At 43.4% G+C, this 24,412-nt stretch overlaps 1 protein-coding gene across 8 annotated transcripts in view; it reads right to left on the reverse strand.

The window, feature by feature from the left end:
- Positions 1-5,124: 5,124 nt before the first annotated feature.
- SMARCC2 (SWI/SNF related BAF chromatin remodeling complex subunit C2) overlaps positions 5,125-24,412 on the reverse strand; it is a 31,703-nt gene continuing 12,415 nt past the window's right edge. For 2 of the 8 annotated variants that reach the window (XM_083357087.1, XM_083357088.1), the window contains exons 11-29: positions 24,187-24,311; positions 23,107-23,166; positions 21,705-21,742; positions 19,848-19,978; positions 19,692-19,763; positions 19,312-19,425; positions 17,992-18,145; positions 17,503-17,595; positions 16,887-17,006; positions 16,740-16,802; positions 15,063-15,321; positions 13,474-13,797; positions 12,944-13,008; positions 12,422-12,551; positions 11,699-11,865; positions 11,388-11,522; positions 8,133-8,520; positions 6,692-7,060; positions 5,125-5,614 (exon numbers count right to left, since the gene is read on the reverse strand). In XM_083357087.1, the coding sequence (XP_083213213.1) occupies positions 5,538-5,614; positions 6,692-7,060; positions 8,133-8,520; positions 11,388-11,522; positions 11,699-11,865; positions 12,422-12,551; positions 12,944-13,008; positions 13,474-13,797; positions 15,063-15,321; positions 16,740-16,802; positions 16,887-17,006; positions 17,503-17,595; positions 17,992-18,145; positions 19,312-19,425; positions 19,692-19,763; positions 19,848-19,978; positions 21,705-21,742; positions 23,107-23,166; positions 24,187-24,311 (2,884 nt within the window). In that variant the 3' untranslated portion in view covers positions 5,125-5,537. The other 6 variants (XM_083357090.1, XM_083357093.1, XM_083357092.1 and 3 more) reach the window with 6 other exon arrangements.

The following is a 24,412-nucleotide window of genomic DNA, read 5'->3' on the forward strand; positions in this document are numbered from 1 at the left end:
ATGACTGTCACAGCATCCTCGTGGTCACGTGAACAAAATTCAAGATGCCTGGCAACTACTATTTAGGACAATTGCAGTCTCTCAGGGTCCCGTGATCACCTTCTGCAACCTCCTCACAAGCAAAGTCAATGAGGAAGCCAGATTCACTTAACAACTGTGTTACTAACTTAAGAACTGCAGTGATTCACTTAACTGTGGCAAGAAAGGTGGCAAAATGGGGCGAAACTCACTAAATGTCTCGCTGAGCAACAGAAATGCTGGGTTCAGTTGCACAAGCTGCCTTAACATAGGCTATGTTAGCGTAAGGAATATCTGGCATTTAATTGATGCCCCTTTCATAACACTAGGCTCGGTTGTCCAAGCTGGATGGCTTCGTCTTTCTTAAAAAGGAAGTGAAAGAAGATATTTGTGGCTGAATGAGGGAGCTAGTAGCACCTCTTAACAGCACCCAGGACCAAATAAAGGCAAGAGCGCTGGAGCATACTGAACAGGAAGCGGTGCCTGCTGAGAGGCGGGAGTTCAATGAGAAAGGAGAAACCAGTCGCAGTTTTCCTACCCCTTTGCCATATTCACCACCTCTTATGAAAGGCTGCCAACTCAATTCCGCGATCCCTTCATTAGAGCAAATCAGAAACTATTTCTGACATGGATTCTCACTCTGAACCAAGCAGTGAGATCCGGCTAGCACCACAGGAGCCTATGTCAAGTGGGAGACAGATATATCAGCTACCTCAGGGGTGTCAAACTCAATTTCATTGAGGGCCTCATCAGCATTGTGGTTGCCCTCAGGGGGCTGGGTGGGTGTGGCCAGCTCTACATCGTTTGCATCAAGGGTGCCTATGGGGGCCTGGGCAGGAGTGGGACAGATCTGAGGGTCTCTGGCAGAAGGAGGGTCTCTGGGCCAGGGCCAAGGCAGTGGGGGCCGTTCCCTCACTGTTTCCAGGGTGGCTTCACGGGCCGCGTGAAACCACTTCACGGGTCGGATCTGGCCCCCGGGCCTTGTGTTTGACATGTCTGACCTACCTCATGAGTTGGGAAGCTACATAGAAGATTCATTCATTTTTTAAAAAAATGCCTGCACTTTGATCCTCATCCTGCAACACTCCATAAAATATTTATGTAGAATATTTGGCTATGTGGTAGCCAAAGAGTTCACCACATGAGTTCTATTTCTTACCCGGCCAGTGGCAAAAAAAAAAGGGGGTGAGATCCACTCGTGTCAGTCGAGTTGTGAAAAAGTATTTGACCCTCAGTACAATTTGCCTGAGTGTATTCTGTGCCTTTACAGTAAAAATCAATAAATCAGAATAGAGCTGGAAGGGACCTTGGAGGTCTTCTAGTCCTACCCCCTACTCAAACAGGGGACCCCATACCATTTCAGACAGGTGGCTGTCCAGTCTTCTTAAAAACCTCCAGTGATGAAACACCTACAACTTCTCAAGACAAGCTGTTGCACTGGTTAATTGTTCTCACTGCTAGGAAGTTTCTCCTTAGTTCCAGGTTGCTTCTCTCCTAAATTAGTTTCTATCCATTATTTCTAGTCCTGCCCTCTGGTGCTTTGGAAAATAAGTTGACCCCTCTTTTTTGTGGCACCTCAAATAATTTTAGACGTTGTTACATGTGGGTATTTTATCCGTGGGCTGTTAGGCTTTTGAACGGGAAATAATTTTTATAAACTTTATGCAGAATTGACTTGTGAGGCCGGTGTGTGGTGCAATTAGTTCACATGGTGTAATAAGATAGAGGTTTTTGGGTGGTGGGAGCATGAAGGGAGGCTCAGCTAATCTCAATGTATACTTGGTTGTACTTTGACAATAAAGGTTCATTAATATTCAAATAGCTGGTTACTGGCAAGTTTTCAAAATAATATTAAAGCCCCGTTAAGATGTTGTTTCAGTTCATTTTTATGTAATTGGTGTAGCTCTTATCCATATTAAGCTGTATACAGACCATAATTTTCAGAAGCGTTAATCTGAGGCAACAAATCATCTTCTTGAGTAACAAAATCCTCTATTCTAGTACATAACAAGACTGCCCTCTAGAGAGCATCTGGGACCTACAGAAAACTGCAAAAAGATTTGCTTACTATTCACACAACCCATCTTCAAGGTTTTATCTTCCCACATTCTCATCACTCATTCATTTTCACTTTCTAAATAAGTATCTCAAGTAAAATGAAAGTTGTTCATTTATCTGTAATTAATAAAATGAAACTATACCCATCACAAACTCCTTCAAGATTTGTCGTAATGAAAAGAGGTTACACGTGGATTAAATAATAAAAAGGATTCTTTGAAGGCTCCAATCAAATTGTCTAAAGGCTGGGGTAGGCAACCTTGGCTCTTTTATAGCTGACTCAGGAATTCTGGGAGTTGAAGTCCACGAGTCATAAAAGAGCCAAGGTTGCCTACCCTGGTCTAAGGAAAGAAAGCAGTTTTCATTGGGCTCACCCCCCCCCCAATCATAAAGTTTTGCCTCCATTAATCATGTTGTCAGAAGATAAATATTTTTCAATAGGTTTGATAGTGGAAGAGTTTGATAGTGGAACCAATGACCCAGATAAATGGTTGGCCTACATTCATTCAATACATTCAAGCAAAGACTGGATATTATCTCTTGGGAATACTTTAATTTGAATTTCTGCATTAAACAAGGAATTGACCTCAAATGCCCCTTTTAACTCTCATCAGATTTATCAGAGGTTACTTACTGAAACCTTATCCAAGTAATAGATAACAACACTGTTAGCATATTGACATTAGTAATGTAGGAATATTTTCCCAAGGTTCAATTAAAGTTTGTATTCTCTGGGTTTTGGAAGAACAAGACAACCTCACCTTGGACAGCAAGATGGGTGGCATATAAGTTTAATAAGTAAATAAATAGCAAATTAAACTTCCTTTTTAGTGCTGAGAAAAGGTTCATTTTTAATAGGCTTTTGGATTCTCTGTCTAAAATAATAGTCACCCAGTGGTTTTCTCAAGCAACAGTAACTATGTTGGTAACCTACCATTATTCATTTTAGAGGAATTTGTTATATAAAAAAAGTTTATCCACATAGAGTGAGGGGAAAAATTATTTGATCCCCTGCTGATTTGGTACGTTTGCCCACTGACAAACGATCAGTCTACAATTTTAATGGTAGGTTTATTGTAACAGAGACAGAACAACAAAAAAATTCAGAAAAACACATTTCAAAAAAGTTATAAATTGATTTGCATTTTAATGAGTGAAATATTTTACCCTTTCGCGAAACAGGACTTAGTACTTGGTGGCAAAACCCTTGCTGGCAATCACAGAGGTCAGACGTTTCTTGTAGTTGGCCACCAGGTTTGCACACATCTCAAGTGGGATTTTGTCCCACTCCTCTTTGCAGATCCTCTCCAAGTCATTAAGGTTTCGAGGCTGACGTCTGGCAGCCTGAACCTTCAGCTCCTTCCACAGATTTTCTATGGGATTAAGGTCTGGAGACTGGTAGACCACTCCAGGACTTCAATGTGCTTCTTCTTGAGCCACTCCTTTGTTGCCTTGGCCATGTGTTTTGGGTCATTGCCATGCTGGAATACCCATCCATGACCCATTTTCAATACCCTGGTTGAGGGAAGGTTCTCACTCAAGATTTGATGGTACATGGCCCCGTCCATCCTCCCTTTGATGCGGTGAAGTTGTCCTGTCCCCTTTGCAGAAAAACACCCCCAAAGCATAATGTTTCCACCTCCATGTTTGATGGTGGAGTTCTTGGGGTCATAGGCAGCATTCCTTCTCCTCCAAACACGGCGAGTTGAGTTGATGCCAAAGAGCTCGGTTTTGGTCTCATCTGACCACAACACTTTCACCCAGTTTATTTATTTATTTTTGGGACTTATATGCCGCCCTATCTCTCGAAGGACTCAGGGCGGCTAACAATAAAACACAACAATACAAATGTTAAAAAAGATTAAACTAACAAGCCCCAATGATAAAATGATAAAATATTAAAAATATTCTATTTAAAAATCCCTATCGTCAGTCCAGGTCAGCCTGATGGAAGAGAAATTCAGTTCTCCTCTGAATCATTCAGATGTTCATTGGCAAACTTCAGATGGTCCTGTAGATGTGCTTTCTTCAGCAGGGAGACCTTGCGGGTGCTGCAGTTCAGCCCTTCACGGCGTAATGTGTTACCAATTGTTTTCTTGGTGACTATGGTCCCAGCTGCATTGAGATCATTGACAAGATCCTCCTGTGTAGTTCTGGGCTGATTCCTCACCATTCTCATGATCACTGAAACTCCAGAAGGTGAGATCTTGCATAGAGCCCCAGACCAAGGGAAATTGAGTTATTTTGTGTTTCTTCCATTTGCGAATAATCGCCCCAACTGTTATCACATTCTCACCAAGCTGCTTGTCAATAGTCTTGTAGTCCATTCCAGCCTTGTGTGGGTCTACAATCTTGTCCCTGACATCCTGGGACATCTCTTTGGTCTTGACCATGGTGGAGAGTTTGGAATCTGATTGATTGATTGTTTCTGTGGACAGGTGGCTTTTATGCAGGCAACAAGCTGAGATTAGGAGCACTCCCTTTAAGAGAGTGCTCCTAATCTCAGCTCATTACCTGTATAAAAGACACCTGGGAGCCAGAAATCTTGCTGATTGATAGGGGATGAAATACTTATTTCACTCAATAAAGTGCAAATTAATTTATAACTTTTTAAAATTACATTTTTCTGGATTTGTTATTCTGTCTCTCACTGTTACAATAAACCTACCATTAAAATTATAGACTGATCATTTCTTTTTCAGTGGGCAAACGTACCAAATCAGCATGGGATCAAATAATTTTTCCCCTCACTGTAAGTAGGAAAAAAAAATCTTTTCACTTAAATTTCCCATCCTTATCAACTGACAAGACACAAGTCATAAAAGGGCCATCATTCCCCACCCTTCTTGGGAGAAACAGACAACTGTTTATTAATCCATTCCTACAATTAACAATTACAGATAACCAGCCAGCTCTCATTTTCCTTTAGGAACAAAAAGTGCTTCTGAAAGCCTACTGAAAAAAGTTAGCACTTTTTCTGCCCTGCAGCATGTCACCCTATCTCCCAACCCCAAAGAGATGGCAGATTTCCTGCTAAGAAATGGAAGGTATTTATTATATTTTTCTTTATTTTTTTTAAAAAAAGAGCAAGACACACGTACAAGGAGTTACACTCCCCTTTCAACATGTTTAAAATCAAAGCCTTCTATAAATAGTAGTGGCTGTTCTGGAGATAAGATTCTTGCCCCCCTCCCCCACCAATTAGAAACTCCTTAAATAAAAAGTCTTGGTATGACTAGATACAAAAAATAAAATAAAAATGGAAACAGGAGACAGAGCTGAGACACACAGGGAAATGGAAATCAGTGGAGCCAAATTCTCTTCCTCCTTGGATTGTTGTTTTGAACCATTTAAAGACCCACCCAAACAGAATCCATGTTTAACACGATTTGGGGTTTCCTGTCCTTCTGGAAAGGTGAGGGCCCATCCAAGAGGCATCCACAAGAACAGCTCCTAGCTTCTCACTGTGAGGGTGGGACTGGCGTAGCTGTGCTGGGGCTGGGAGTGAGAGAATCCGGTGGCAGTGAAGGTCCTTGATCTGGAGCAAGGGGAGAAAGATAGGATAAATTACAGAAGGCTTTACGGAGACACTGAGCAGAACCAGTACTCTAAATACAACTTGTCCCTTGCTGTCATAACTGGTCTTTGTGCAGCAAACATAAGACTTTCTAATACTTTGCTTTACAGGAAAGACTGAACAGCAATAACAACCAAACACCTTATTCCTTGTACTGTCCAGCAGCTGCTTTTAAGTTGCTCTAATTTAACTCACAGGGCTGGGCAGTCTACAGGTAGCATGCAGCCGTCCTGGTATCTTAACCATTATCTGCATCTGGAGGGACTGGAGAGGATTAGGCTTACGGATGCTTAAGGCCTGACACACACACACACACACACACACACTCACACACCCCCAAAAAACCCCACCACCCCTTCAAGCCAATATGATTGGGGTTTTTTTTTCCATTTTAGGTACATCAGGAGACTACTGCTTTTTCCATTCCGTAACAAAGTACCCTAGCCGCCTTAAAAAAAAACTAGCCCAAATTTTTAGTTCTACCTAGTCATCTGATCTTCCCTTTGTGGACCCCCACGTACAAAAAAGTTGCTCAGCCTTTCTCTCAGATCCAGGATAGGGAAGTGAGGTTGGGGGCTCTTTTATTCATCCTTTTCAGTTCAAACCCAAATTAGTTCTAGTACATATTTATCCCAGACATTCTCCCAGAGTGGACACCGTCTCCATTTTGGGGTGAGGAATGGGGGAGGAATACACATACACACCACCCACTTACAAAATGCCATCATTCCTTTTGCCATAAAAACCTAGGTTGGGAAACTTCCACAATGAAGCCACCTCAAGGCCAGCACAGCACTTTGGAGTATTCAGTGTCAAATTATGACCACAGTCAATTTAATCAGTTTCCTAATAAACTGCAATGGGTAATAATAAACCACAACTGGATACGCCAAGTCACACAATATTGCTTGCCAAACACCACGACCGGGTTCACCTAACTTACTAAAAGCCCCAGTCAAAAGAACCCACTGTGACTCGGCGCAGAGTGTAGTCTCTCTCCCTCTCCCATCCCACCAACATCTCTGGGTCTGTTCTCACCTGATCCAAGACCAGCATTTGGAAGAAGGTTGCCCTGCATTGCTGCCACAATAGCTGGGCTCTGGGCAGCCGCAGAACCATGAGGCAGAGGGGTGGCAGAAGGGTGCAGGGCGCTAGAGACGTTGATGATGGGCGGATTAGCCATGCTGCACGCAAGGTTACCATGCACTGGATGGATGGGCGTGTTAGCAGGGAAGCTAATGCCGACGGAGTCTGTTACGTTACTAGCCATGCTAAATGGGATGGAGGCAGGCATTCCAAAAGGCAGAGCTGAGGGGATATTACCAGCCATGGCAGGGTGAACGCTTGCTGGGACCGCCCCCGGGAGAATCTGGGATGATTGTTGTTGGCTGGGGTACGGAGGCTGGGCTTCAGAAGAGACAAAGAGAGAGAAGGCATTGAGTCTGCTAACTATATGCAAGCAAGCAAAAGATTTGACCTAACAGATTATTATCTGACTGGGATTTCAACATTGCACTGCTTTGGGGACCTAAGAATACATTCAGATAACCTATACTACGCCTTTCGCCTTTTTAGAGACACAGACTAATCAACCACAAGTGCATCCTAATTTGGGAACCCTATCAAATGCCTCAGAACCAAATCTATGACCCTCAAGAAACTGGGTATCTGACGGGCAGGAAAACATCCCAACTTTCACTGAGATTATTCTCCCCAGAATATGACTGCTGTCATTTAGAAAAACACAGAAAGTTCTCCCAAGACATAAAACTCGTTGGGCTTTACAAGGAGTCATGCAATATAATGGTTAACTTCTCATTTTTAAAGATACTCTTTAATGTGCAACTCAGGCCCAATTCATATATTACTGAAGAAATGAAAATCTCATCTGGTCCAATGTCGCTTCACATTAATATCCAACAAATAATTGTTTTTTTTTAAATATTATCTGCTTTTATCTTGGCAACAGGCAATTTGGAGGCGAGTCCAAAAAGCCATTTCAATCGGCTATGAATTGACCCTTCATAGTGGTCAGGATAACCTCCTAACCCTGATTTGAAAGAGCCACCTGCTCTACTAGTGTCTATATTGTTGGCAGAGACATAGACAGATAACCAAAATATGTTTTGTGGCACCTCTCGAGTTGATCCCTCTCTGGAACCTGTTCGAATAAATATAACTTAGCAATTAATCCAAAATTGCAGTTTTATATTCCATGGGCCATCCTCTTTTCCTATAAACATTTGAAGCTGCTTTCATCCATCTACTACATTAATGTATCCACCCCAGTACAATCCATTTGAACTGGAGAACGTCTCCAAGGCTTAGCCAATGGCTCTTAAGTCTCCAATCTGGAAAATGAGGGACTGAATCTGGAACTGCCAGCACACAATACTGGGGGGTTTAATTGCTGCACTGGAGCCTTGGGGACCATCGTATTTGCCCGCAAAGATTGGAGCAAATCCTCACTTTCACTTACCATGGGGACCTGCGGAAGGCTGCCCAGTCTGACTCGGGCCAGTATGAGGAGCGCCAGTTGCCGACTGCTGTGGCTGAACTGACACAGACTGCCCCATCTGTTCAGCCTGAGCCATACTGCTGGGCTGTCCTACTGTGCTGGCAGCTGGAACAGGTGTCTGGGAGATGGGCATGGAGTGAGCAGTAGGTGCCAGAGGAGCTCCTGAAGAAGGAAGGGGTTGTGATCCCACAGACAGGGCTGGCGGTGGTGGCGGTGGCGGCGGCGGCTGCTGCTGCTGCTGGTGCATTTGCTGAAAATGCTGTTGGCGAGCACGCATTTCAGCATACTTCAACTGCTCCATATGAAAGGCCTGACGGTCAGCCAGAAGCTGCTGCCTCTGGTACTCCAGCTACAAGGAAACCAGCAAAGGGTCATGCCTCTGTTTTCTCCAGAGCCCATACTCTTATTCCATTAAGTAAACTTAAATAAAGGAGCCGTGTTGGTGCAATGGTTAGAATGCAGTATTGCAGGCTAACTCTGCCAACTGCCAGCAGTTCGATCCTGACTGGTTCAAGGTTGACTCAGCCTTTCCATCCTTCCGACGTTTGTAAAATGAGGACCCAGATTGTTGGGGGTAGTTGTTCTGTTCCCCCTCCCTCAAGGTACAAACAAACAGACAAGCAGGTACGAAACAAAAGGGTTAAGTCTTTATACCACAATATAATTGCTGTCCGATAAAGTCTTGACAGCAAGCTACCCACAGTCAGCCAAAATAGGCTAGTTATCTCAAACGTTCGCTGACATGAGATAACTGCCAACAAGAAATTCCAAGAAAGTCCAGACAAACAAACCGAAAAGCAGAGATGAAGAAGCGTAGGCACGAAATCCGGACCAGGGTTCACACAGGTAGAGAAATCCGACAGACGTGACCAGAAGCTGTGGTGAATTAAATTGTTCATCACAAAGTTCTGAGAGCAGCCACACGCCCTTTTGTACCTTATGGGGTGTGGCTCAATGACTCAGCTACTTCCTGGCCCTCCTACTCAACCTACGTTGCTGCAAACGCTTGGCCCTGCGTCTTTCTCGAGGGTCTAGCCATGAGTCATCTTCACTAGACTGTATTTGCTGCAGCTGCTCGAGCTTCCTCCCAGCCTGGCTACTCCCAGGCTGCTCCTCTCGGCCTACAGATGGAGACGGAGGCCTTGCCAGAGAGGAGGGCCCCGGCGAGGGAGGCCTTGCTAGTTCCTCCCCATCATCCTCAGAGTCCTCTTCCTGGGTTAGGACAGGCGCGGGGGTCGGGGCCACAACAGTAATATGCGGACTCTGTAAACTGCTTAGAGAGGGCTATAAAGCACTGTGAAGCAGTACATAAGTCTAAGTGCTATTGCTATTGCTAAATGCAAAATTCCCTAGGCAGGCTTCAAACTGTCTCACGATGAAATGGGTAAGGCCACACTGATGTACGTATGTTTGCCTGTGTATATACCTATGTCAATGTGTGTAAGGACATGTGAATATATGACTTGGCTGGGCACGTTCTTGCATAAAGCACAGGATCGTCTGGAGGACTCTAAACTCAAAGGCCTGCATAATAGCGGAGGCTACAGTGTGCAGGCACAAGGGGTGCGTAGTTTTGAAAAAGGGAGTTAAATTTTGACTTCGGCAACAGATAATCACTCTTTTTTCCCCTCTTGTGTACGTAGGACAAGGTATGTTCCCCAGCTTGGGAGGCAGAAAAGATTACCTGCATTTAAATTACGGATATACAGTACAGTGGGGAAGGAGAGCTACTTATCACAGAAGAGGGTACTGCCATATTAGTGTGATTCCCCCTTCTCCTTCTGCTTTCCCTACTAACTGTGTGGATTTTGGAACTTGCACTGCAGTCACTGCAGACTGAAAGTACTACAGTTAATAGCCAGATACAATGATATCTTTTTTTCTTTAAAGTGATCAAATGATATCATGGTTGCTTCAATGATTTATAAACAGATTCAGAAAATCAGATTTTGAACTTCAGTGCAGCACTGAGTAGCCTTGATGAAGGTCTAAATATATCCCATTGGTGTTGCTGAACTTCTTATTGGCTTTTAATGACATGTTATCCCGTCTGAGATACTTGAAGATGCAGAGCTGGTAGATACACCATAGGAAAACTGAAAAACAGCTCCCAGGAGGAAGTTTTTACTACTGGTTATAAAATTCTTCAGTGATCTACTTTGTCCTCCATATTATTTAATGACTAAATGAAACCACTGGGCAAGATCACCAAAGAATTTAATTGTCACACTTTTGTGGCATACCCTTTGCCAGACCTAGCCAGAGGGCACTCTTGGTGAAGAAGGAGTGAAGGCTTAGAAACTGAAATCAAACCTAGAAAAATGGACATTCTCCTGCTTAGGGGGATAAAGCACATCTGGACTACACAGAACACGTATCCAATTCCAGACTGAATCCCATCTAAAATCCCTGGATCTAGACTCCCTCTGAAGCGGCAAATCCATAACTTTGGGGTGTTCTTTCATCCAGCATTATGATGCACGGAACAACTGAGTAATGTAGACAGGGCATATTCCTCTGGTTTAGGTTGATTTATCAGCTGATACTATTTCTGGACCATGCATACTTGCCAAAGCAATTACTACAATGCCACCTATATGGGACTATGCTTGAAGACCTTTTGGAAGCTTTGTCGGGTTGAAAAGACAGCTGGTGGAGCTTTAAGAGGGTTTAAGAGAGTATATAACGTTTCAGGTGCATTAATGGTTCTGGGTACAATTCAAGTTTAGGGTTTTGAGTTTTAGTGCGCCTCTAAATAGTTTAGGATATATGAACCATTTGCACGCCACCCAGTCACTCTATGAGGGAGATGGGCAGTTTCTAAATATGATAAATAAATAAACAAACCTGTCTGTCCCACTAGAAGAGTTCAAGAGGCTTCTTCTCATCGTATCCTCTCCTTTCAAAGCTAGCCCACTACCCAGTCTTTTCAACATTCGCAACATATCCAGCTGGCTATTTACAAGGTCCATAAAATGGATCGCTCCACGTAGGAACTGGAGCGCTCCACGTAGGAACTGGAGCTGTCAGCCAGAGATTGCAAGACAAATGGTCACTATACTACCAACTAGTTATTCCAGCTTCAGGTAGGAAATTAACAGTAACAGTAGTAATATAAACAACAGTAGCATCTTTTACGCATGCACATACATGTATAGAAGCAATGCTCAATCAGAGGAAGCAAAACAAATGTTAAGTGGATGCAGCTATACTCACGGCCTCCCGCTCCCGATCCATGATGGTCTCCAGCTCTTCAAAGTGCCTCAGTTTGATCTCGAGCTTCTTCATCTGGGTCTCCACCAGCAAGGCAACAAGCGACTTGATTTTACGTTCCTCTACTGCTGCCAAATGCTGCCAAAATGAAGAGGGCGTCTTTGAGCTCTGGCAGCACCATATGCAGCAGAACTCCACCACCACCAAAGTCAGAGAGGAAAGTCTAATACACACGTTAAGATTCAAAGAATATCCAGCCAACATTTTACTGATCAGCCAGCAATTATTGGAAATGCCTTTTCCCAGCAACTCACCTTTGCCTTCACTGCTGCGGCAGCCAAGGCAGCAGCTGCTGCAGTGGAGAGGTTACCTTCACCAATGTCCCTCTCCACCTTGGTCTTCCGCTCACACTCAGCTTCTGCAAGGTCCTTGGGTCCCTCTTCCTGGCCATCTTTTGGCTCTTTTTCCTTTTCTCCATCAGCTGTGCAGGAAGAGAAATGTTTTATGGGAAAGGGCAATGATCTAACAGGCAATGGAGAGGACCTTCCAGGACCTGCTCAGCACTGCATATTTGGACACCAGTGACACGGTAGCAAAGGCAGGATAGTGGTGGATGCTTGCAAATTAATAAGCCGCTAGAAGCAAAACATTGCCCTGCTAGCCCATTCTCTATCCCCAGATACTCCACAACCACCAAGGCAACCGTTTACAGCAGGGGTAGGCAACCTCGGCTCTTTTATGACTCATGGACTTCAACTCCCAGAATTCCTGAGCCAGCCAAGCTGGCTCAGGAATTCTGGGAGTTGAAGTCCATGAGTCATAAAAGAGCCGAGGCTGCCTACCCCTGGTTTACAGCATCCTGAGATTTATTGACAAGAGCTCTTAGGTGTTCCAAATTTAGGTTTATATGACCTGCTCTATTGCACTGAAGAGAAAATGTTTCTGGATGAGACTTGCATTACTCAGATCTCTTCCCTCCAACTCAACTCGGACTCCTATTAAGCTAACCTTTTCATTTCCTGGAAAGTGACACTTACCCAAAGTGTCCCCATCACTCTTATCCATTTCTTTTTCACCATCAGCCTCCTTGCTTTTATCCTCCTCCTTCCTAGGCATCTCTCCAAGTTTCTCCTTAGCTTCTTCCTCGAGAACTCCTTCCCTTTGTTCCTGCGTTAACCGAAAGGCTCAATTCAGAAAGCCATCATTTCCACTAAAAGATTCTTATTCCTTTCTAGAACAGGCCTGCTGCCACAGTTAAGAAGGTTATTCACCTCATCCGTTGGAATGGAAAATGTCTATAAACCAAAGAAAATCTGTAATAATTACTCCGGTGACTTGGAAAGCACAACCAGGGAATTTTGCGTTAAAGACCCATCAAATAAACATTTTATAAATAAATAAAAATTGGTCCCCAAATGACACAATAATTTGCTCCCAGGCACACCCCAGAGGATTCTTTTACTTTTCCTCTTTTGATGTATTTTATGACTCATAAAACTTGCTTCAGGGGTTGAAATGGCCCTGTAATTCTTTACGGTTCTACTCATGCCCTCTTGTACCTTCAACTCCTTCTTCTCTTCAGATGGTTGAGGTTCTGACCGGTTTTCATCTGTGCAGCTCTCTTCTGAATGAAACACGAAACAATGGGACAAAAGGAAAGAAACCACTATAGGACCTCTATATATGCCTCCTACCCACACCCTACAAAAATTCAAAGTTGCGAGGATGAAGGGATCAGGGAAGGTAAATTTTAGGAGGTGTGAGAAAACTAGACGTATTTTAACTTTCTCCCCCAAAACAAAGAGGCTCCTTAGAATATGGCCTGAACGTAGCTCTTTTTGTAAGTGCTGGCCCTTAAGGCCGAGGTAGGACTACAGTTGCGCTCCTTGAGGCGGGAAACATTTACATGCTGACCTCTGCCTGCCCTCCCTTCTGTCAAAGACCAATGCCTGCCACGAAGGGATGCCTCGGAATCTGTACTTCCACACCCTGAATTGCTTACGAAAGCCTTCTCCCTGCGTATTCCGCCATTGGTATGCCCAGTTTGACAAAATGAGGGTTAGATGAGGTGATGAGGGGAATCCCTTACCCTGTGCCAGGCGATTGAGTGTGAGCTCCAGGCCGGAAGCCAGGCCAGCTCTGGTCTCTTGCGTCTCGGCCCCCTTCTTAGTCCCCACCGCATACTGGGCGAGATCCAACGAGGGCGCTTCACGGGTTGAAGCGCGGAAGGCGCCCCGCTCGCCCCCCTCACCTATTCTCTCCAGCTCATCGGACGTGGTCCCTGCAATTCCGCTGCTCTCCAGACCAAATGCCGGATCTGCCTTGCCTGTCACCTTAGCGGCTTCCTCCACTTTGCGAACATGAGCTTCTACCAGGGCTGTCGGCACCTCCTCCTTCATCTTGGAGAATTCCTCTGCAATAAGACAGCCTTGAATTCAGCCCAGGGGCAGAATGGAACATTGCAAAATGAATGTAGGAGGGGGCAAGGGAGTGTAAAATAAGTAGGGGATTTTGTTGAGCCACTCCCGTTTAATAAGAAATGGCCACGGCAGCAAGAGTTACAGATTACAAAGAACTCTGAAGTAAGCAGAAATCACTGGGGACCCAGGAGATGTAGCATTAAATAGCATATTTTTAAAGTACTCAGCATACCAGACCCTGGGTGCCAATGGGCACATCTTCTTGATCTCAGGACTTTTACACATTCAGGACTACCAGCACACACACACACTTTGTGCTGATTCATATATATGGCTTTTAGCATGCACCTATAGAACATGTATACTGAAAATATCAGCGTGTAATATTTATGAACAATATTTCAATATAAATACATGCTGCAAAAAGCCAAGAAATTTAAAAATAAATTTCTGGAAAATATAGCTGTACTGGATTTGAGTCACTACAGGTAAAGTTACTTAATAAAATAAGATAAAGTAAGATAAAATACAATAAATACGATAATTAAATTAAAATAAAATAAAAAAAATAAAAATATTAAATTAATAATAAATAAATAAAATATAAATATAAAATAAAATAAAATAAAATGATGGGGTGTAGTATCTGGGGTTCAGAGAAAGGCTTTTATCAAACAAGGAGGCTTGAAAAATGTATTACTAGAATGCAGGGAAAGGAATGATATTACATAATAAGACAAGGAAGCTCCTGATCTGATCTTGATTTAGACTGAGTTTGATTTAGATCAACTCAACTCTACTACGCTAAAACTAAAGCTAATCAATGAAATGTGATTTAGATTGAAATTCCCAATCTATAAATATCAGAATCTGACAGTGAACAGTATATTAATACTTTTCTTGCTAATAGTTCCCAGGAAGCTGACTCAGAAAACGATATCCTAAAAACCTCTGTGTGTTCCTTCTTAAAATTCCAGGCTTCTAGTTCTAACGCTCATTAACAAAATGTATCTATGTGGTCACTGAGAGTTGACAATTACTTGATGGCACATAATCAATAAAAAAAAACCTTCAAGTCCCCTGGTATGTCAAGTATTAGAAAATGTAGGCTGGACAGAATTCCACAGAATTCTGTTGGATAGCGATATGGTATTTTATCCTTTACGGTGTTTCTATAAGCGCTCCACAGCCCCACCACCCCACCCCACCCTTAATATTCTTTCCTTCTCCCAGCACAGGCTGCTTATGGATTCCTTACCTAAGGCTGATTTGGCTGCTGCAGAGGCCACGCGGGGGTCCACAACGGAAGCCAGGAAGGCCACTGTGCTCATAACAGGGTTGCCTGACTGGCTGAAGGGGATGGGCTGATAGGCTAGGGGCCCAAGAGAGGCTTCAGAATCCTCCAAGTAAGGGTCTTCAATGGGAAGACGCAGGAAGTGCAGAATGCATTCATCCTGAGTACGACTGCCAACGTGCTCAGACACTTTGTTCCAGTCGTCCTTGTACATCTCCAGGGCCTGAAATGCAATTCACAGAAATGGGGACACAGTTTGGACACGAGCAGCAAACAGGAGCAGTAAGCTGGTACAGACTGCAGGTGAGAAGCCAGTCAGAGACCCTCCTGGAATCTCGAGCATTCGATTCCTACGTTTTTGTGTGTGTTACGAGACACAAAGCATTGCCTGAGCACAATTACACAATACCTCAAATTACAGGGCGGGTGATTATTTAAACACAAATCCTTCCCACGTTTAAAGTCCTGTAGAAAAAGAGTTTTTCCACTGTCCCTCCAAACTGAATGTGTTCCAACACAACGTTGCCTGAACTTGGACCATTCCTGAGATTGTGATTAAGACAAAGAATTTTGAACGCAGTCTGAATTGACAGTTTGGCATTAATTAATTTATCTAATTATACTCCACATAGCGCCCTAGAACTCTAACTGAAAGTTAAGAAATGATTAGCTCCTCTTTATTGCTGTCATAGAGCCGGCTTGCAACGTAAGAGGAATATTATTAAATCCTCAACTGGAAAAATAATTTCATTAACTATTTTTAAAGCCATCAATTATTAGAATTTTTCCCCCAGGGGGGTCTGTATAGCTCCTAACACGGCATTGAAAGAAAAAGTAGTTCCACATTCTTGGTTTAAATATGTCGGAACAGTTTTAAGCTTTCACCTTGACATTTTCTGTGTAATGATAAAAGGATCCTAAGACATTTTATTCATATCTTATTTCTGAACAACTGAGGCTTTCTCCTTTACGTGCGACGGCTCCTTAATGTCTTTCAAAACCCATAAAGCAAATAAGAGTCCTAAAATATCATCACCCCAAAGGTAAATGCAATGCCTGGAGAGAAGAAAAAAAAAGTATCCATCCGCTCATCGAATTTTAAAATTACCCTTTTCACGCAAGGAAGTAAGAAGTCAATGCCCAGTATATTCAAGTTCAGGGGTATCAAACTCAATTTCACTGAGGGCCTCATCAGCATTGCGGTTGCCCTCAGGGGGCAGGGTGGGTGTGGCCAGGGTGGGCGTGGCCTACTGGGTGGGCGTGGCTAGAGTGCGTATGGCCTACTGGGTGGGCGTGGCCAGCTCTACATCGTTCGCATCAAGGGTGCCTATGGGGGCCTGGGCAGGAGTGGGACAGATCTGAGGGTCTCTGGCAGAAGGAGGGTCTCGGCCAGGGCCAAGGCAGTGGGGGCCGTTCCCTCACTGTTTCCAGGATGGCTTTGCGGGCCACATGAAACCACTTTGCGGGCCGGATCCGGCCCCCAGGCCTTGTGTTTGACATGTCTGCTCTAGTTGCTGAGAATGAAAACAAGTCAAAGATTTGAGAATAAAATCCAAGATAAGGAATGCTTAGAGAAAAGTTTAGGAGCAGTTGTCGGAAGCACATTTCTGTGGGCCACCTGAATTGCTTCCATTCACTCACCTCCAGCAGCAACAGGGTCTCCTGTTCTGTCCACTCACGGGTAGCGCTCGCGGCAGCTTTGCTCTGTAGGAAGAGGCCTGTGTGTTAGAACTGACCTGTCAACGGACAGATGCATGAGGAAAATCTACTCCGCCTTTCCTCTTTTACCTTCGAAGGAACGTTCTTCTTTGTGTACATGTCCGTGCGGAGTCCGAAATTTTGCATATCCGGTGGCTTCTCCTTGCTCTTGTCTGGGAAGTTTAACATCTGCTGGGAAGCTGTGGTTTGCTTGGAAGAGAGATGAACAAGCTTCATGTGATGTAAAGCAAGCCCGACTCTCAAGACCTCTGAAGTGCTATTTGAAAGATCACTACCACCTATAAGGAGAACAAGCAGGCATCCACCTCTAGCTCTCATTTGGGGCCAAGCTACAGCACAGCATGTGTCAATCTTGGGCCCACCCAGATGTGTCGGAGTGCTAACATTTCGTCCCTGACGGCATCTCTCTTATCTGGGTCTTCAGTGACCCCCCCCCATTGCAATCTTCCTGGGTCTGCAACAATGAACGTACAGCAGTGCAGCCTACAAGGAAATTACAGGAAATGAAACTACAAAGGGAGAGATGGGCACAATTCCATTCCTGCTCATCCTTACAAACTCAGCAGATTGACCTGACTCGGTTTCTAGCTGCGTGGAGTTCCACGGTTTTCCAGAGAAAAGCATCCGTGTGTCATTTCCTCTCTGGACTCCCACAAACACAAGCCTCCGCTGGGAATTCTCTTACCAGCTCCGGTTTCCCTTTCACTGCCTCTGTGACAAGTTCTTCAATCTCTTTGCCCTTTCGTCCAGTCTTGGTATCGCTATCACTCTGACGACCCTGAAGCGTAAGCAAAATTCTGTCCTGTTGCCCTCTCCCATTTATATTAACATTTTAATCTGGGAAGGCAAAGTTATCAAGATGCCCAACATGCACAAACACGTGATTTCCTCTACGATGAAAATCCCTTCGGATGCTTCTTTAGCAACTTTCAGACATTTATTTTCTGAAGAACTTTTTCCCCTCTGATTTCTCATTTAATACAGCTTCTGGTTTAATTTTTAATCAGATGTTTTAAATGTTGACATATTTTCAGCTCTAGTCTATATATTTCTTTTAACATGCTTTGCGAGCTATTCATTCTTAATTATCGCTAAGAAAATTCTAAAAATCCAGATAAGTTTTTTTGTAAAAAGATGTGTATTTAAATTTCTTCTCCGGGTGGCTGAATACTACCTGGGGTGTTTTGGGCTGTAATGGCACCAGTCCTGAAGGCGTGTCAGCCAGAACATGGAAATGAGATGTGGGTGGGGGTCCCATTGGGGTTGGTCGACTCTCTGCATCTACTTGGTAATTGATGAGTCCCCACTGTTCTAGGAAGGCATGGACTCTGCAACAAGGGGGGGGGAAGAGTCTTTATCTCAAAACAAATCTGTGACAAAAGAGCTATGGAGTAAGAGTAAACTCTGTTCAACAGCCACGTAAACATGCTATTAAAAGTCTTACAAATAAGGGGAAAAAAACTAGCACAAGTAGACACAAACGAATAAAAATGGCAGAAAAGAGAGAAAAGTGTAGAAAGAAAAATAGAAAAAAAGCTTTCAATTTCCTTTACAGCAAATCACAAAATTATCTCTTATTATTACAAAAAAAAGTTCACTCTTTTCTATTTGTTTCTTCGTATCATCAAAACCACAAATCATACGTGCGGTGTTTTGTTTTGTTTTTCATTTTATGCAAAAAACATTTAGAAGGTGTTTTGTTTCCGGGCATCAATAAATATATTGTTTTCTCTCTTAAACAAAGAAATTAATTTAGCCATTTCTGCAAGTTCCAACATCTTCTCCAACCATTCCTCTAAATCTCCACAATGCCTTGTGGGCATTATTGAACTTTTCTATTTTTCAGCATATAGTAGCCTTGCTGCAGTAATCCTAGATTAAAACCAAGTTCCATGATATTTTTTTTCTTGTTGCTTATCCCTTAAGTCCCAGGTCTCTGGCTTCAACTGTATTTTAACTTTTAAAAACCTCTGAATGAATGCATGTATTTTTATCCAAAAAATTTTTAGGTCACATAAGAATGAGGATTGTGTTAAGCTCAAGAAGATGCACCAACCACGATTGCTTTCTCAGTAGATCACAAAATCATATTTAACCCATCTTATGGTAAAGTGGTAATTAAGACACAAGATCAAAAATCCGGTTCCAACAAACCTAGAATAGTTAATATGACACTTCATAGTAATCTTTATGACAATATTTAATAGTCAAAATAGACAACGTTAAATAAGATTTAAGATTTACCGGGATGTAATTGTGTATAACTGTACAGGGGACTTTAATCCCCAGTTAGTTTATATGTATGTTTGTTAAGTGCTTGCTTGTCCTTTTTCTTTTCTTTCTTAATTTGAAATGTATATACTTAGTGTGTATGTGTCTGTAAATATTTAATAAAAATTTAATAAAAAAAAATCCGGTCCCATGTGCCAAATTGTAAAATAAAAGTGGACTGCTGCAAACTGTTACTGGGCTTCTATATGCTCAGCTAACATACCTCATGATGGCACAGACGTCACCAGCCAGGTTCCGACGACATGCAGTGGAAGTCAGGTATTCCTGCGGATTGAGCCGGTATGTGTCAATCATGAAATTGCGGTAAGCCAAGTAGCTAGAACATGAAACAAACAAAAAAAGGAAACAGAACTACTTTCAACTCAAGTCAATTGACCTTGTAAAAGTCTTCCCACGTGATTAGCTCTATCAATCCTCTTACTAAATGCCCCTAAAGGCCAGTGCGGAGCCTTTCCTGTCTGAATGGACTCACACAACACCCACGATGTAAAATGTCCTCCGACTCTCACCCTTGAAGAAGAGAGATGCCGCAATATTTGCTTATCCTGGTAAAGATACCAGAGCACAGAATAGCACTCTTACATTTCTGGCGTCTTTGACTTGTTCTTGCCGTTGAAAAACTCGGGAAGGGCTCTCCTCTCAATGGCATGGACACTGTGGAAGAAACCCCATCAAAACATTTAAGAACGGGTGGGGAGGCTGGAGGAACACAGGGACAAAAAGCTCACGCTCCAGCACCTGTTGTAGTCAAACCAAGCTGCGTAACTGGGGATGATAATGTGATGGGTCTGTTCAGTCACATTGTCTTCATGCAGGTCAGGGTTCTTGGTCTGCTCTCCTTTGTTCCCAGCGTTATTCTCTTCTTCATCCTGAAGACAAGAAGTCTCTTCAGTAGGGAACGGGCATGCTTGTGGTGTTCTTAGGACTATGGCTCCCAATCTTCCAATTTCTATGAGAGGAGCTGGGATCTTGGAACAACTCATTCACACAGCAATCCAAAACCCCAAAGCTCTCAGTGTAAGGCTTAATTCCGATGCATTACAAACACAGTTCGAGAAATGACGAGAGGCCGGTGTACAGGAAAAAAAACTGCTAAGCAATGAGAGAGAAGTCGAGGGAGATTTGCCATTATGAGAGCACGAAGGCACTAAGGCTACGATGAGTGGCGTTACGGGTCTCCAAGGAAATGATTGTCAGTATGGTGAGACTTAGGCGTAACTGAATTGGGGTCACTTCTACCGGGATCAAACTAAGAAAAGCAGAAAGAAGATGTGCATACCCCGGGGGGGAGGGGAGGGGGGAGAGAACAGAAGTAGACCTAGCAAAAGCTGAATCTTCTTTTACAGATTATAGAAAAGTCCTTGTTTAATGATCATTTGTTTGGCGACCCTTCAAAATTACAGCAGCACTGAATAAATGATAACTTCTATCCAGTTCTCAAGATTATAGCTGTTGCAATGTTTCCTGCGCTCCTGCAGTCACGTGATCAAAATCCAGGCACTTGGCAGCCCGCCCACACTTACAAGTGCAGGGGTGCTTCAACTCCTCTCACCCTATCGCCCCCCCCCCGTCTCTGCCAGCCACTCCAGTGCTACAGTGCAGTCCCAGACCTCCCAGCCATGCCAGCTGACCTTCACCGTCTCTCACTGCTGGGCTATGCCAGGCCTTCTTCCTGATGCCACTTCTCACCCTTCTCAGGGTGCTTTGGAAAGCCTCTGAAACGTTTCTGAGGCTTTCTGAAACCTACGGAGAAAGCTGCCCCCGCTGTCCTCCAAATCGCGTGTGCTGTTCCTGCGATGCTTTGGAAGGCCTCAGAAATTTTTCTGAAACACCACGAGGACAGCACGTGCTGTTTAGAGAACAGTGGGTGTTTTTTGGAGAATGGCACAAGCAGCCCGGGGAAGCAGGCCTGGTGCAGCCACGACAACTGCTTTGCATACAGCAGTGAGCCCTCTCAGCGGTGAAAAGGAAGATGGCTAGTGTGGGCTAAGGCACGGCAGGGAACTTTGCACTATGGTACTGCGGTAGCTGTCCAGCGAACAGAGCTGAGGTGGTACTCCTTGGCAGTGGCAGCACTGGGGCTGAAGTAGAGGCCTGGGGACAGCGGCAGCCAGCTGACACTGCTGAAGGTCCCAGGCCTCCAAGGTCCCAGGGCTGCTGCTGCTAAGGAGAGCTGCTGTGCAGGGTGGCCAAAAGGGCAAAGACAAAGGGAGAGACAAATGGGGGGGGAGGAGTTGAAAAGGAGGCAGAGGAGGCAATCCCTTACCTTTCTGAGTCTCAGGGCTGGGAGGGACCAAGCCAGGAATGGCTTGGATTGGGGTGGGTCCTTTCCTAATGACCGATGAAATTATTAATGATGGCAACACGGATTGCCATCACTAAGAAATGCGATCATGTGGCATTGTGCTTTATCACCACTTCCCTTGGATGGAAATTCCTGTCCCAATTAGTATTGTAATTCAAGGACTACCTGTAAATGGTCATTCTGTTCCCTTAGCACCAGTTTATCCTTCCCAACCTGCCCCTTTATGAAGAGGGGGACTGTTCTTTAAGGTATAACAAGAGGCAATAGCCAGAATGCAGTAACTGATTCACCTTGCCTGCCGTCTCCATGTTCTCATCCTCTGGTTCATCTGGAAAACAAGAACAAGCATCCCAAATCAGATATAGGAACCTACATTCTCCAGTTCCTCTTCCATAGCTATCTGGAGAATCACCAAGAACGAAGCCATATTTAGCAAAGGAAGAATAAAAACATCTGAATGGGTACATAGCAGCATTCCCCAATGACATTTCTTTATGCACAAATGATTGAAGAAGCTTGCCCAGCAACATAAATGGGAGCTACCTTCCTTAAGATCTATTTCTACACTCTTCTTGTAGATCTTTTCTGTTTCAAAATAAAATTTATTGTGTCACTTGGGAGACTGATTTTGAGAAAGAGAAGTCTCAAGCTCTTTTAGGCTTACACAATTACCATGTAATTACTGGCTTCTGGCCAGTAAACCTATGGCTTCTTATATTCTTTGATGGTTTACTGAAATTATACAGATTTATCATTCCAACTTTTTTATTTTATGTGTAGCCCAGTCTGCTGGTATGATTCCAGACACACTCCTCCTCAGTGTGGTTGAGAGAAGAAGAGTGACTGCCCCTTAAGAATTTGCTTTGCCTGGTTTAAAAACAGCAGAAGACAGTCTGTCCCAAATAAATGTTTATAACAGTATAAACATAGACTCCCAAATAACAGTAAATTTCAAATGAATGTACATCCAAACAAGGAACAAATAAAATGAGAAATAGCTGTTAGTATAGTATCTCAACACTTCCCGTTCATTTGATGCAACACTCAATACTTAATGATTAATCCTGGATTGTATGTGTGTGTGTGCGTGCGCACAAGCGCGCACAGCCCATGTAATTATTCTTACCAACATTTTTGGAAGTGGTTTGCCCTTGTCTTTTTCCTATGCTAGTACCATACTTAAGGCAGGAGTAGCCTGGTGCCTATTACGTTATATCAGCGTGGCTCTCATTTACTACATTTAGTTGAACTGATTTTGATTTTTCCTTGCTTTTAAGTGCCTTGCTTTTATCTTTTGCTCTAAGTTGCTTTGTGCTATAAACTGTAAGTAGAAAGCTGGGGCAGAAATGTATTTGGAAAAGTTATAGACAAAAAACCCTGTACTAAACACCCAGCTTTTTCACATTATCAACCGAGAGTTGCAAATTCCCCCTGAAAGCAATCCCAGAAATATCATATCATATATCCATGTTTCTGCTCTGACAGCTTAAAGGAAGCTGGACTGATTTTATCATCTTATAGATAGTTCTTATCAGATTATATAAGATGACACCTGTTCACAACTGATCATTTGGAGGGGGAGAAGGCATCTTATCTTCCTATTGCATAAATATTAAGTCTATCAAAGACTAAGAGTATGTTCCTGCTCATGTAGTAAAAGGAGGATTACAAAATAAATAAACCATCACTTACCCAAATCAGTCATGGTACCGCCTTTCACTGGAGCAGATTCAGAATCTTTCTTGGTGTTGACTATGGAAGACACAACAAGGAAGGAACATTTGTTCAAAGTATCTCCCCAGGAGTCATACTGAAGGGCCAAGGAATTATACTTCCTTCTTATCCTTGACCTTAGGGCAAAGTGGAACATCAATGTGGTGATTTTCTTAAAATTGAAAAGTGTTTGATATGTCCAAGGGCTGTTCTGGGTGTCTTAAATGTCTACAAGTTTTAACGCCTCTATTTTTCTGTTGTTAAATTAGTAACACAGTTGTTAAGGGAACCGGGCTTCCCCAATGACTTTACTTGTCAGAAGATCTCAAAAGGTGACCTCATGACCCTGGGACACTGCAACCATCGTAAATATGAGTCAATTGCTAAGAATCAATTTTTTGATCATATGACCATGGAGATGCTGCAATGGTCGTAAGTGTGAAAAATGGTCATAAGTCGCTTTTTTCAGTGCTGTTGTAGCTTTGAATGGTCACTAAACAAACTGTTTTATTTTATTTTATTTATTTATTATTATTTTTATTACATTTATATCCCGCCCTTCTCTGAAGACTCAGGGCGGCTTACAAGCTTAGCAGTAGCCTTCATTCTATGTATATGCCTGCTTGTTAGGGCTTTCACCCCCCCCCCCCAAGCGGCATTATTACAAAGTCAGCTTATTGCCCCCAACAATCTGGGTCCTCATTTTACCTACCTCGGAAGGATGGAAGGCTGAGTCAACCTTGAGCCTGGTGGGACGCGAACCTGAACTAATTGCAGGTAGCTGGTGTTACTTAAGGAGGCATTAGCCCACTGCTCCACCAAGGCTCCAAGTTAACTGTACAGTACGTGCAATACAGGTTCCCTACCTTTCACTGTCCACTTTAAGGACCAGAGGTGTGTACTGACTAAAAGAAAAATAATATTCTATTCATCACACTGATGTGACAATGGTAGATTTTAAGGGAGCTGTAATTGATAGAAGCCACTCCAAACAACTCCAATATATTAACTATGACAAAGAGCCATGGTTATGGGATTCATAGAGCTTTAAATTCTGACCTGTTTTGGGCAGCGTGACCTCTTCAACATTAGGGACAGGAGAAGGTTCATCCATGTCTTTTGTGAGATCTTCTTGTTCTTCCTCACGGTGGCCACGTTTGGATTTGGTGTAGGGTGTGGAAGGCCTGCAGATGGAAAGCAAAAGGCAGAGATCCAATAAACAATGTTACTCAATCGTGGATACATCAAACTACAGGTTAAATCATTATTCCTGAACAACAGAATA

This window comes from Vipera ursinii (assembly GCF_947247035.1).
Source record: "Vipera ursinii genome assembly, chromosome: 2".
Taxonomy (NCBI): domain Eukaryota; kingdom Metazoa; phylum Chordata; class Lepidosauria; order Squamata; family Viperidae; genus Vipera; species Vipera ursinii.